Here is a 12,616-nt window from a genome sequence, read left to right as displayed (position 1 = left end):
CGATAATTTTTAAAATAAAATAAATTTAATTTTTAAATTAAATTATCAATTAAATTCAGCGAAAATTAATGAATCATATTATTGATATTTAAATTAATAAATAAAATTTAAAAATTATTAATTAATTAATTAAAAATAAAATCGTCTTGTTCGTCTCGCTGTTAACTCGAATCCGCGGTAACCTGACGATTATTTAAATATCTAGTTATCGTTGGCTCATTACTTATTTATTAATTAATTATTATTTAATTTAATTAAAACCGATTTATGAACAGAAAAAAAAAATAATGAAAATAATGAAGATTAAATACACTGATAGAAGGATTTGTTTAGGAGTAATAAATTGATTTATTAAATTTTTCTCAACTGACTTTTTTGGATTTAACAAATATTTAGTAATTATTAACAATATTTATTATAATGAAATAAGTAACTTCTTTATTATTAAGAAATATTTTTAATGCTAACAAAGCCTTATTAACATAAAAGAAATATTTGTTAGCACCAAACAAGGCTTGTTAATATTTAATAAATATTTCTTAGACGAATTTGTCGGTAGAGGGCTACACACGAGCCTGTAGTGGTGTACAAGTATTAAAAAAGCTATATGTGTGTGTCGTTGCGACGTCATATTGTTTACTCCGTTCTAGCTTGCATTGTTGGTTAAACGTAACCTATAACTGAAGCTCTCATATACTTAAATAATATTTATATCAGAAGTATTTTGTAAATTGTCATCCATATTATAACTATGAAAATATGGAAGCCTTGTTAATTTTATTCAGTTCAATTTTAATCAAATATAAAACCATTAAAAACACATGTACTATCAAACGGATTTTATGTTATTTCTCAGCGTAGTTTAATATAAGAAATTTTAATTTGTTTATTCTAGTTATAGTGTTAATTACTATGAAATTGTATTTTGAAATTAAAAGAACAGAAAATTTTATACGATGGTTGTTTTAGTTATTTTTGTTTATAAATACAAATATTAATGAATGTGTGTAGCTGCATGCAAAAACATATATAGATATATATTCTTGAACTGTGTGATTTTATGAATTAAATTTTAATAAATAAGTTAATAGATAATTTCTTAAATATAAAAAAAAAATTTGTTCAAATAATAAAAAATATATTAAATATAAAATATTAATTTATTAATTATTAAAAAGTGATTCATTAAATGTTAAAAAGTGATTTATTAAATACTAATAAATCATTTTTTAAATGGAAAGAAATCGTTTATTAAATATTAACAAATCGTTTATTAGATGCTAAGAAATATTTATTAAATACAAAAAAATGATGTTTAAGAAATGATTTGTTAAATATTAATAAATATTTCTTAAATAAAGCTCCGTTAAGAAATAATTTGTTAAATATTAACAAATCTTTTTTAATACTAAGAAATCCTTCTATCAGTGTAATTAAATAATTATTATTATGATTATAATAAATAAATAAATTAGGCCATCGTTAAAGTACCGGCGCCCATACCAAAACCAACACCACGTGGTCCAAATTTACGTCCATAACATCCGCGACAGTAGATGTCACCGTCAGGTCCGTCATTAAGATTTGTCGAGTCTAATGAACGATGGCAGGCACCACAACTGAAGCAACGTTTGTGCCAAAGTCTGTCCTTGGAGATCATTTGTTCGGCAGCATAAACTGGGTAACCGCAACGTGAACACCCATGTCCATCGGTGCTTTTTGTGCCCATTTGTGGTTTAGAGTCAATGCTGTCAATTTAAAATGTCAATATTTTATTTAAATTAAATTAAAATAATTTACTTGATATTTTTAAAAGTTATTTAATTGTAGCTTACAATGAAGGTGCGCCGTCACCGTTAGTCGATGTCAGAGTTGGAGTGTGACCAAATCCAAAGCCTTTGGGTCCAAAGAGTTTGCTGTAACACGAGCGACAGTGAATCTCCTTGTCAGGTCCATCACAAGCGAGCATTGAGTCTAAAGGCCGATGACACTCGGCACAGTTGAAACATTTTTTGTGCCACATTGTCCCTTTGGCAAGTTGTTGCTCGGCAGCGAATACCATTCCACCGCATCGGGGACAGCCCTGACCTGCTGGTGCTTTTATTGAAGTTGTATCTGGGCTAGCGAATGGTCTACTTGCTGAGATTTGTTCTTCTCTATATATTTATAAATCATTTTATTTTTATTTAATAATATATATACATCTATTAGGCTGGCCCAAAAAATCCGACTATTTTTTTTTTGAGTCTCTTATTAAAATTTTTTGGCTTATGATGTTTTAAGAAGATTCTCCAAACATCAGTTCGATAAAAAATTTTCAAGAGGTCGCTCACGAATTTTGAAAATATCAAAAATGATCGAAATTTGAATTTTTTATTTCAAATTTTTTTCTTTGTCGAGGCAGCAATAGTTTATATGTGTGAAATTATGACTACGCTAAAAATTTAAGCCCAAAATTTAAATATTTGAACCTCGCTCAAGAATTTTGAATGTTTCTGAGTGCTGTCTTTTGAATGATTTCAAGCGACCCTTGAATATTGATAATAAAGCTTCTCGATTTTTTCACCATCAATTTGCATGACAATGAATGAAAATATAACCCGAGAAATAGAAATAATAAGTTATTTGCATACTTTTTTATTTTTTAATTCAATTTTTAGGTTTTGTCGCTTATTCAAAACTTACAAAATTTTATTGTTTAAGACTTCCTGGTTATTTTTGGTTATGCAAAAGTTATATTTTAGTAAAATGACAATAATTGAGTCGTAAAAAAATTCAAAAACTAATTCAATGTATTAGTTACATATTATCAGTTAATATTCAAAATTCTTGAGCGCCGTTTAAATATTTAAATTTTGGGCTGAAATTTTCAGCATAGTCATGATTTTACAAATATAAACTACTCTTGCCTCGAAAAAAAAAATTTTGAAATGAAAAATCCGAATTTCAATCATTTTTGATATTTTCAAAATTCGTGAGCGACCTCTTGAAAATTTTTTATCGTCGATTTTTTGAGAGGCTTCTTAAAACATCGTAAACCAACAAATTTTCATAAGAGACTCGAAAAAAAAAATAATCGTTGTTTTTGGGCCACCCTAACATATATATAAATAATAATCATGGTGACCACAAATTTTTGAACAGTCTCGGCAGAAAAAAAATTAAAGTGAAAAGAAAGTTAAAATTTTTCCAGCTTTGTGACGAAATTCCCTGACACTTCCCTGATTTTTTCCAGTATGTTTATAATTCCCTGACATTTCCAGGTTTTTCAAAAATGTGGCCACCATGAATAATAATTTTAAAAAAATAAATCTTACGTAAGACCATCAGTTTGTAAAAATCCAGATCCACAAGCAAATCCATAACCATGAGGTCCCCATTTTTTTCCATAACAAGTTTTACAGTAAACGTCTTTATCAGGACCATCGCAAGCTATTATCGAGTCAAGTGTTTTCGAACAATCGTGACACTTGAAACATTTTCTGTGCCACTCGCGACTTTTCGCTAGAACTTGTTCCGCGGCAAATACTACGCCCCCACAACGAGGACATCCTTTTCCTGGCGGTGCTTTTATGCACGCAGTGTCCACCACTGTAGTGCGTGGGGCTGCATCGCTATTTTTTTAAAAATAATATACATGTTATTATTATTATTAATAATCTATCGTGTACTGATTAAATACTGTATTGAAATTCCAAAAACTGGTACATGCATTTTTTAATGTGTTGATTTTACACCAAAAAGTAGGTGATGCTTATTAGTAACTTTTTTTTTTTCTTTGAATTGACACAAAATAAAATTGAAATTTTGAAAATTTATAAAAGGATGCAGCAATAGCATTAAATAAGCAATTAATATAATCATCAATAAAAATAATTTTTTTAGTTGAAAAATTTGAAATATTAATGGACAAGGATTATGAAGGATAATTAAAAATATTAATATTTCCTGTAAAAAAAAATTTCGAAAAAGTGATGACAATTTCAAATTTCAAAACGTAACACAATTTTTTTGGAACGTATTTAAAATTTTTTTAAATTCAAAAAAAAAATCAATGATTTAAAATGTAGTCAAAAAAAAAATTTCAGAAGTAGCTCCAAGTCAGTTTTTTCTGGCCGTATTTTGAACCGAAATAATATGATAAAATTCATCATTTTTAATGGACATAAAAAAAGTATTTTTTGGCGCGAAAAATATTTTTCATTATGAATTGAAGAGAGAATTTTTTTAAGGACTCGAAAAAAATTTCTCAATACATGAAAATTTTTGTTTTCCTTAAATTTACAAAACGAAAAATTTATTGGGACAAATAAAAATGTTTTGCACTTAGCAGTTTTTTTTTGTATTTGCAGATGTTCAAAAAACGTTCTTTGTTTCAGGTTTTGAAGTTTAGAACAGCCAACACTTTTTCAAGGATTTTTTTTTCACATGGATAATTAATAGATAAATAAAATTAGCATTAAAGGACGCGCGTACCCATCGTCCTCAATGTCGCACTGCAGCCCCAGCCATACAAGTCCTGCATGACCAATGCCCCGCGGCCCGAATTTCTTCGGATAGCAAGCTGTTAAGCAGATAAGCGGACTTTTTCTATTTTTTCTCAATTTAAATTTAACAAAATAATTATTTAATGTCATAAATAAGCCGAGGCAGACATTGCTCTGCCTTTGAGTTTTTTTTACGCAAAAATTATTAAGTTAATTAATTATTATTTTTCGATCAGAATTTAAATTTATTAATCCAAGTCCCAAGTTTACAGTTTTCTTTCTCTATTCGCTTAAAAATTTAAATTTAATTTCCACATTAAAAATTAATTTTTTTTTTGTCATTCAAATATATGACCAACAAAGAACTCTCGGAACTTGGAAAATATAATTCGAATAAATTAATAGTAATCGAAAAACAATTTTTAAAATTATAAAAAATATGTGAATTAGTTAAAAGTTATTTATAATTTTCTTGCTAAAAAAACCCACCCGTTTGCGTAGCAGTCACTCTGAAGGGCACCACCACCCTGACCGTAGCCATAACCCTTTGGACCGAACTTCTTGCCATAGCAGACTGAACAAAATACCGATTAACTCCAAATTATTTAATTTTTTTTTTGCGACTCAAGTCACGACACTGATTCCATTTATTTAAATGATTGCAATACACTGCAAAAAATTTTGAGTGAATTCGGAGTGATTGCGTATTTTATTAAAACCCGAATTCACTTCGCCGTTACTCGGAGCTTCGGAGTTTGAAAAAGAAAAATCACTCCGCATACAGAGTAAATAAGGAGTTTGGTTTTACATTGGCGGATTAATTTCAGAGTGATCTGGATTTTATTTAAATCCGCGTTTACTCTGCAAATTTTTTACAGTGTAGTTAAAAATAAAAATTGTGTCAGAATGAAAATAGATAATTATAAGTACGATTTAACATTTAACTGATAAACTGATAAATGATTATCAAATTATTTTGTTAAAATTATATAATTATAGATTTTAATTGATGTGAAATTTCTAGCCGAGTATTCAATGAATTTTCTCAATGACTGTCATAATTATTTATATTTTTAGCCGGTAAATGACAGTCATGATAAATGAAATTATGTTTCGTAATTAAGACTAAGAAAATTATATTATTTTTATATAGATGGTGTCGTAACTTGTGACTGGTAATGTGACAATTTTTTTTTTTTAAACATTTAAGTTAATTTTAGTATTATTAGCTCACCTTTGCAGTAAATATCCTTGTCAGGACCTTCGCAACAGTTGACGGAGTCTAATCGTTTTGAGCAGAGCCCACATTTAAAACATTCTCTGTGCCATTGCTGTACATCGGACACAAAGGATTCATTTTTTTAAAATGTTAGTCACAATTTTTTATTTTTCAAAATTTTTCATTTAATGTCTTTCTGTTTTTTTTTCTTTTTTTTTTTTTTTTTTTTTTAATATGTCGGCGTGCAAAAGATTTAAACTTCACAATAATTTTTTAATGGGGCATGGAAATTTAGGATAGAAAACACGTATAAGAAAAAAAAAAACATATTTTTAGTATGAAAAAAAACTCAAAGAGCAATGTACTTCATTTTTTTTTTCGTTTTTGTTTATTGATACTTTTTTTTTGACTAATGATACCTCGACAATATATCTCACGGTCCGGACCATCGCAATGAAGCGTAGAGTCCAGTGTCCTGTTGCAAATTTTGCACTTGTAGCATGTCTTATGGAAAGCCTGGTCATAAGAATTCAGGAGACATAATATGACACCGGGCTTTACTTTTTTTCTTTTTAAGTATTTTTGGCATATACTCACGCACGCTTTCATATTTATTGCTTATATTTATCATACTACTTATATATTTTTATTTATTTAAACAAGACTTTGTGATGAAACGATAAATTACTTCTTAGGTCTTTTGCAAGTAAACCGTAGACTTTAGAGAAAAATTTATAGATACCTTTTTTGTAGAAAATTTAATTTGTGACAAAAAAGTATTCTTTAAAAAATTTCTTAAACCCAATAGTTTACGTGCAAAAATTGTTTTAGCAAACGATATTTGGTTTAGGAAATTTGACAAATTTGAATATACAAAAAATTAACTTTCAAAATAAATTTAAAGGTAAACTATCAAGTTTACGAAAAAATTTATTCATACTTTTTTTGTAGGAAATTTAATTTGCAACAAAAAAGTATTCTTTGTAAAATTGCCTAAACCTAATAGTTAATGCGTAAAAAGTATTTTAATAAAACGATAGTTGTTGAAAAATAAAAAATCGAAATTGAATTGATAATCAAACAAAGTCTTGTATATTTAATTGAAATAATCATCACTACATGAAATGATATTGAAATTATATGTAAAATCAATTGGCATATTAATATATAATACAGGCAATTAGATTCACCCGATTAATTTCACTTTCTTGGCAACGTTATCGATTTTTTATTGGATCACATGTACATATGTTAAGTATGTACATGATACCCATATATATATATATATGTATATATACAGTATATATAAACGAAACTCAAGTAAACTCGAGCTACATTTTACTTGGCAACACCGCCAAGTAGTAGAACTATTTTGTTGGGCGGCCACCCAACGATAACTCGACCGTTTTAAAATTTTCCATCATCAAAATTATTTTAACCCACTAATAATAATTATATTCCTTGAGCTACATAATATGATATTCATTTTGAATTATTATTATTTTTAAATAAATCTTAAGGTCGTAGTGATGATTATTAATATATCAAAAAAATTCATTTAAAAATTAAAATCGCGGGAATTTTAAATTCAAATAATTTTTTTCTAAATGAATTTTTTTTTTTTTTTCTATAAAAGATTAAATTAAGTGGCAACAATTTAACACTTACTCGTCCACGTGCAAGCATTTGCTCAGCAGCGTAAACAAATCCACCACATCTTGGACATCCTTCGCCTTCAGGTGCTTTAGCAATTGCGCGGGGTTCCATTACTGCGCTCGAGCCTCTCAAATCACCACTAAAAATAAATATGTATCATTATAATTAAATATATATGTATATTTTATATACAATATTGCAAGTAAGCTTTGATAGCATTAATTTATTACTTTAAAAATAAATAATAAGCATTAAAAAAAATAATAATAGAAAATGATGTCGAGATAAATTTATATGAATAATCGTGTAAATAAAAAATGAAAAAATTTATTTATATATGTGGTGACTTATGAGTGGTATAAATTATAACAAGTGACGAAAATTCCCGACAACATAATCTTGTTAGATAAAGTTTGGGTTAGCTGATAGTTAGTATAACCCCGACCACGCGAGTCGCTTCCGCCGAGCCCCGAGAGGAGAGCCAAGAAGCACATTTATGACAATAAATACAGGACACATGTCAAATTTTTCATGACAGAAACAAATAGAAGAGAGAAAGAGACAGAAAGACAGAGAAAAAATTTCTAGGGTAAAAAAAAATAAATAGATAAAAAAATAAATAAATAAAAATATATGAAAGCAACATAAATATATAATTGAATAATAATAATAGTAATAATAATAATGGATAGTTGAGCGAGGCTTGCGGGCTAGACCGGCTTGGTTTGGGTCCGTTAAAAAAAATCGGCAGTTAATTGGATTAAAAACAAGAGATTAGTACTTTTAGATATTTATATATATATTTATTATTAAAATTATTAGATGAATAAAAAGGTTTGCTAGGGATTTGCGTCAAACAAGTGTATAAATGTATGACAATACATGAGTGTGAATGTAGCAGACATCAGAAAAATTTTAAATTATAAATAAATAGAGTAAGTAATTAATAAAATAAAATTTTGAAAAAATGCACATTTAGAAAATTTAAAAATTAATAAGTGCATTTTTTAAAAATATTTTTTTTTAATTATTTACTCTATTTATTTGTAACTTTAAATTTGTCTGTCTGATACATTCGCACTTGATAATTATAAAATTTCATTTTTTTAAATAAAAATTATTGAGTTTTTTTTTTTTTTTTTTTTTATATTGTTATTGCTTTTGTTATTCATTTATTTGCATTATTGTGATTATTGTTTTTATTTTTTTTTTTAATGGATAAATATGACGCAGTGCATGTGCGTGTGTGTGTGTTTAATTGAAGTGAATAAAAGGCCGTGCAGGATATTTATACGCGGGCAAGCTTTATCACGCGGAATTGGCAATTATTTTTCTCGGTGCTCACCATTATAGTCACGAATGCATGTGTGTGGGTGTGATTCGGATTTATCAATGGGCCTCCGGTGGCTCGAACTCGGCGGGGCTGGCGGGGGCGGGTGAAGGCATTCTATTTTTTTTTTTTTTTTTTATATTTTTTTGTTGTTTGCTTTTCTTTTCAATCCATTTGACTTTATGATGAATTATACGATTTTTTGTAAAAACAAAAATTAAAAAAATTTCTGACGTTTTTTTTTTTACCTAAATTTTGACATGTTAATTTTTTTTTTTTTTCGTTAAAAAAAAAATTTGTAGCAATGTTAATTTTTTTTTTTTATATTAATAATTAATAATATGTTAATTTATGATATTTCATAAAAAAAAATATTAAATTAATTTTAATAATTAATTGTTAATTAAATAATAAAAAATGTAATTAATAAAAAAATCAATTATTTTTTTTCTGATAAATTTTTTTTGATTATTTTTTTTTTAATGTAGCAGTTTTTTTAATACAGATGGTACAAATAATCCTAAAAACTAAATTGTTGTCAGTTCTTGTTTATTGTAAATAATAATTAATTAATTAATTAGATAATTAATTTTTTCTGTAATTAATAAATTATTTTTAAACTGTAACTTTAATTACCATTTTATTTTATGTGAGCAAAAAAAATATATATGTCAATAGTAATTTTAATTGTTTGTGCTTTTGTAGAAAAAAAAAAGTTTGAGGAACAAAAAAAAAATTAATTACGGAGACAATTAAAATGAAACAAGAAACAGACTCGCACTGTACTAAATTAATCACAATAATAATTAAAATAATTTAAAAATTATCGTTATTATTATTATTTATATTTATATAATAATAATATATTTATTGAACAGTGCTTATGTCTCACGAGATTCAGTGTGCGCACATTTAAGGAAACAATAAGACAGTAGTAATTAAAAACAATCAATAAAATCAATGAATTTTACCAAGTTAATTTATAATAAAAATTATATTGATTTTATCGAGGGTAAATTTGTACATTAAATAAATTAAAATAAATATATATATACTATATATATATTATTTTTGATTTTAATTATATAAAAGTGGCTCTATGGGGTTCGGGGTTAAAAAACAATCTGGATATTTAAAAAATTTTAATACAGGACAAGACGATTAGGACTTTGTACGTTTTTTTTTTTTTTAAATTATATCGGGAGTTTTATTAGCAAACAAATGGATCTCGGGACATAACTGTGGGGAGACGCAATATGGGGGCGATCTCCTCGGCACTCACTCTCTCTGCAGGTGCTCGCCCTGGTCCATGGAGAGGCAGCCTGCGCCTCCGCCAAATCCGTACCCCTTGGGACCGAATTTCCGGGCGTGGCAGACTTTGCAGAAAAGCTCACCCTCGTGCTCGGAGCAGTTTGTTGAGTCGAGAAGTTTGCTGCACAGACCTGAAATTACAAAAACCTTTTTTTTAATTCAAATCCACAACTCGCCATTTTTTTAAAATTGTTTTGGAGCAACTGACTATATCTTCTAAATTTATAAAAATAAATACACATTGTAGGTGGTCATTGGAAAGCTTATTAAATTCTCTACAAAAAATGTCCTAATGATCTAAGACCTAGATCCAATAGTTCTCTCAAAAAATCCGGTTGAATAGAAATTTCAGTAATGGAATTAAATTTGGGGGCGAAAGAATTTTTTTTTTCTTTATTGGATGAGTCTATGGGGTAATATACTAAATGTATGTGTGTGTAAGATAATTATAATTTATTTACCGCATTTGAAGCACATTTTGTGCCATTTAAGTCCTCCAGCAACGCGTTCCTCCGCAGCATAAACGGATTTGCCGCACTTGGGGCATTTTGGATGTTCCACTGGCTTGAAAGGCATTTTGTGTACTGCAATTAATATATTCACATATTTATATATATATATATATTTCATAAATAATTAGTATTTAATACTTAATTATTAATTAAAAAGTCAATTAATTTTTTTATCAATTACTAATTACTAATTATTAATTGATAATTAAAATTAATGAATATCGCATTTTTTTATTTTAAAAAATTTTGAAATAAATATCCAGTTCATTAGTGATAAATAAATTGAATTTGTTTTATAAATAAAAATAATTATTGCATTCAATTGATGACTTTTTTTTTCATTAATTGCAATATGTATGAAAAGTATATTTACATTCATACACACACTCGAGATCTATATCTAAAAATATCGTCTCGTAATCTTATTCTATTTCCGTTACTGTTGCACGGAAGCATGTTAAAATTATTCAATCCAGAGTTACGTGAACCCAAATATAAATTTATCATTTTAAATTCAATTTTTTATTTTTAAAAATTCAAACCTCAGTAAAAAAGGCGGCAATTATTTAAAAAAAAAAATTAAGATAAAGATAGTTTAGTAAAATCGAATGTTTGTAAAAATGGTATGTGGAATAAAATTTAAAATTTATTATGGATAAAATACCGTGTAGAGTAAGCGGAGTAGAGCACGAGAATAAAATGGAATTGAAATAAAAAAAAAGATAATAAAAAATAGGATAACGTTAGTAAAACAGTTGACACCGTAGACGTAACGGTAGTGAGAAGAGGGAATTTCTATATCTGTGCGCAGACACATATAGATATAGAGGGCAAGGTAGAGGGAGTCGTAGGCCGGCAACCCGGCGTCGTCGACTCCGTATTAGGGAACGACGTCCTCGAGTGAGCGCAATCTCTTTCCCCTCAGCCCTCATGTGAAAAAAAATCCATCCATCCATCTCACATCTCTCTTTCGTTATATTTTCCGCGAATTTATTTTTTTTTCGGGTAAAGAATCTAAATATGGCGGGAAAATTTGAATTTAAATTTTCACGTTCACAAGTTGGTTGTTAGTCTAATTGTGATAATGAATTAAAGTAAGTTGCAATTATAAAAAAAAATGGTTGGATAATTTGCCGATAGATGGCGAACTATTTTCGCATGTAGACTCTCACTAATCTGGATATTGAGTTATTGTAAGAATATTGATTGTTAATTATTGAATAAAACTGATAACTAGTACTCACCACTTAGGTAATATATAAATATAAATAATTAAAATATAGTTAATTAAATAGTATAGATGTGGAGGAGATAAATGAAAATACAATAGACAAGACACCGTTTGTTAGGAACACTGTTAACCGCACTAATACTGGATTCGAATTGGCTGTTTTCGCCGCGGGCTCGTCCTAGTCATAGTCGCGAGTCTGGGTTTGCACACGGCACGTGGACTACCCGAACGTCAGTAACGAGAGAGAGACGATGATACTTTGAGATGACGAGACCCGATGGTGGTGAGGTGAAGAGACTATACATTGAGCCGCGGCAAAGCTGGGCAGAGTGCAATGGAAATTTTTTATTTTTTAAATAAAAAAATTTTTAAAATTATGCCGCCAATTTTTTTGGGCTCACTATCGAGCGAGGCGAGGGGAAGCAAAATAAGGTATTGTAAGTGGGTGGGTGGGTGCTCGCGAGAGAGTAAAAAGAGGGAACGGGAACGTGAGATGTACAATGTTTTAATGCAACAGAGATAATTGTTATTGTGAGAGTAAGAGAGAGGGCCAATGGCACGCACTCATCCGCTATTAATAGTTACTTGCTCAAATTTCTATTTTGAGATGCCTGCCTCCTCCGCGCGCTTCTCTCTTATAATTCTAGAGCTAGAGGATTACATGCACTCCCTTTTTCTCTCTCTCTCACTCTACCCATTTAATTATTGTCGCCTAACTATTTCATGATCTTCGTGATGATTTTATGGCTGCCATCACCATAAACGCTCTCTATTTCTATACTCATATCTGTAATATACTCATGAGTTAAGTGTCCATAAGTATAGGTTAGGGTTATAAAGAAAGCCCTTAAGCGCACGTGCGGTGGCTTG

At 28.6% G+C, this 12,616-nt stretch overlaps 1 protein-coding gene across 2 annotated transcripts; it reads right to left on the bottom strand.

Annotated features, from left to right (window-relative positions):
* Nucleotides 1-1,264: 1,264 nt before the first annotated feature.
* LOC103580297 (muscle LIM protein Mlp84B) lies at nucleotides 1,265-11,909 on the bottom strand. Of its 2 annotated transcripts, none has more exons than XM_014439876.2 (9): nucleotides 11,180-11,305; nucleotides 10,465-10,587; nucleotides 9,975-10,134; nucleotides 7,375-7,501; nucleotides 5,722-5,818; nucleotides 4,977-5,061; nucleotides 3,318-3,614; nucleotides 1,836-2,156; nucleotides 1,265-1,748 (listed from the first exon to the last, which is right to left on the bottom strand). In XM_014439876.2, exons 2-9 carry the CDS (start codon nucleotides 10,577-10,579, stop codon nucleotides 1,472-1,474), a joined length of 1,479 nt encoding a protein of 492 aa, XP_014295362.1. In that variant the 5' UTR covers nucleotides 10,580-10,587; nucleotides 11,180-11,305; the 3' UTR covers nucleotides 1,265-1,471. The 2 variants fall into 2 exon arrangements, with proteins under 2 accessions (XP_014295362.1, XP_014295361.1); XM_014439875.2 differs by lacking the exon at nucleotides 11,180-11,305 and adding an exon at nucleotides 11,760-11,909 and having other exon boundaries at nucleotides 1,267-1,748.
* Between the last annotated feature and the right edge of the window lie 707 nt (nucleotides 11,910-12,616).

Source organism: Microplitis demolitor, chromosome 10 (genome assembly GCF_026212275.2).
Source record: "Microplitis demolitor isolate Queensland-Clemson2020A chromosome 10, iyMicDemo2.1a, whole genome shotgun sequence".
NCBI lineage: Eukaryota > Metazoa > Arthropoda > Insecta > Hymenoptera > Braconidae > Microplitis > Microplitis demolitor.
The sequence above is the reverse complement of the archived record's forward strand: the minus strand, read 5'-3'. Positions and strand labels throughout refer to the sequence as shown.

What these genes read in the sequence shown, in the direction of transcription:
- LOC103580297 (XM_014439875.2), bottom strand. Translation starts at nt 10,579, where the DNA reads ATGCCTTTCAAGCCAGTGGAACATCCAAAATGCCCCAAGTGCGGCAAA. An exon ending in GGCGAGCACCTGCAGAGAGA is followed by an intron (nt 7,502 to 9,974) that starts GTGAGTGCCGAG and finishes ATTTATTTTTAG; the next exon opens with TGGTGATTTGAGAGGCTCGA. An exon ending in GGTGACGGCGCACCTTCATT is followed by an intron (nt 1,749 to 1,835) that starts GTAAGCTACAAT and finishes TTAAATTGACAG; the next exon opens with CATTGACTCTAAACCACAAA.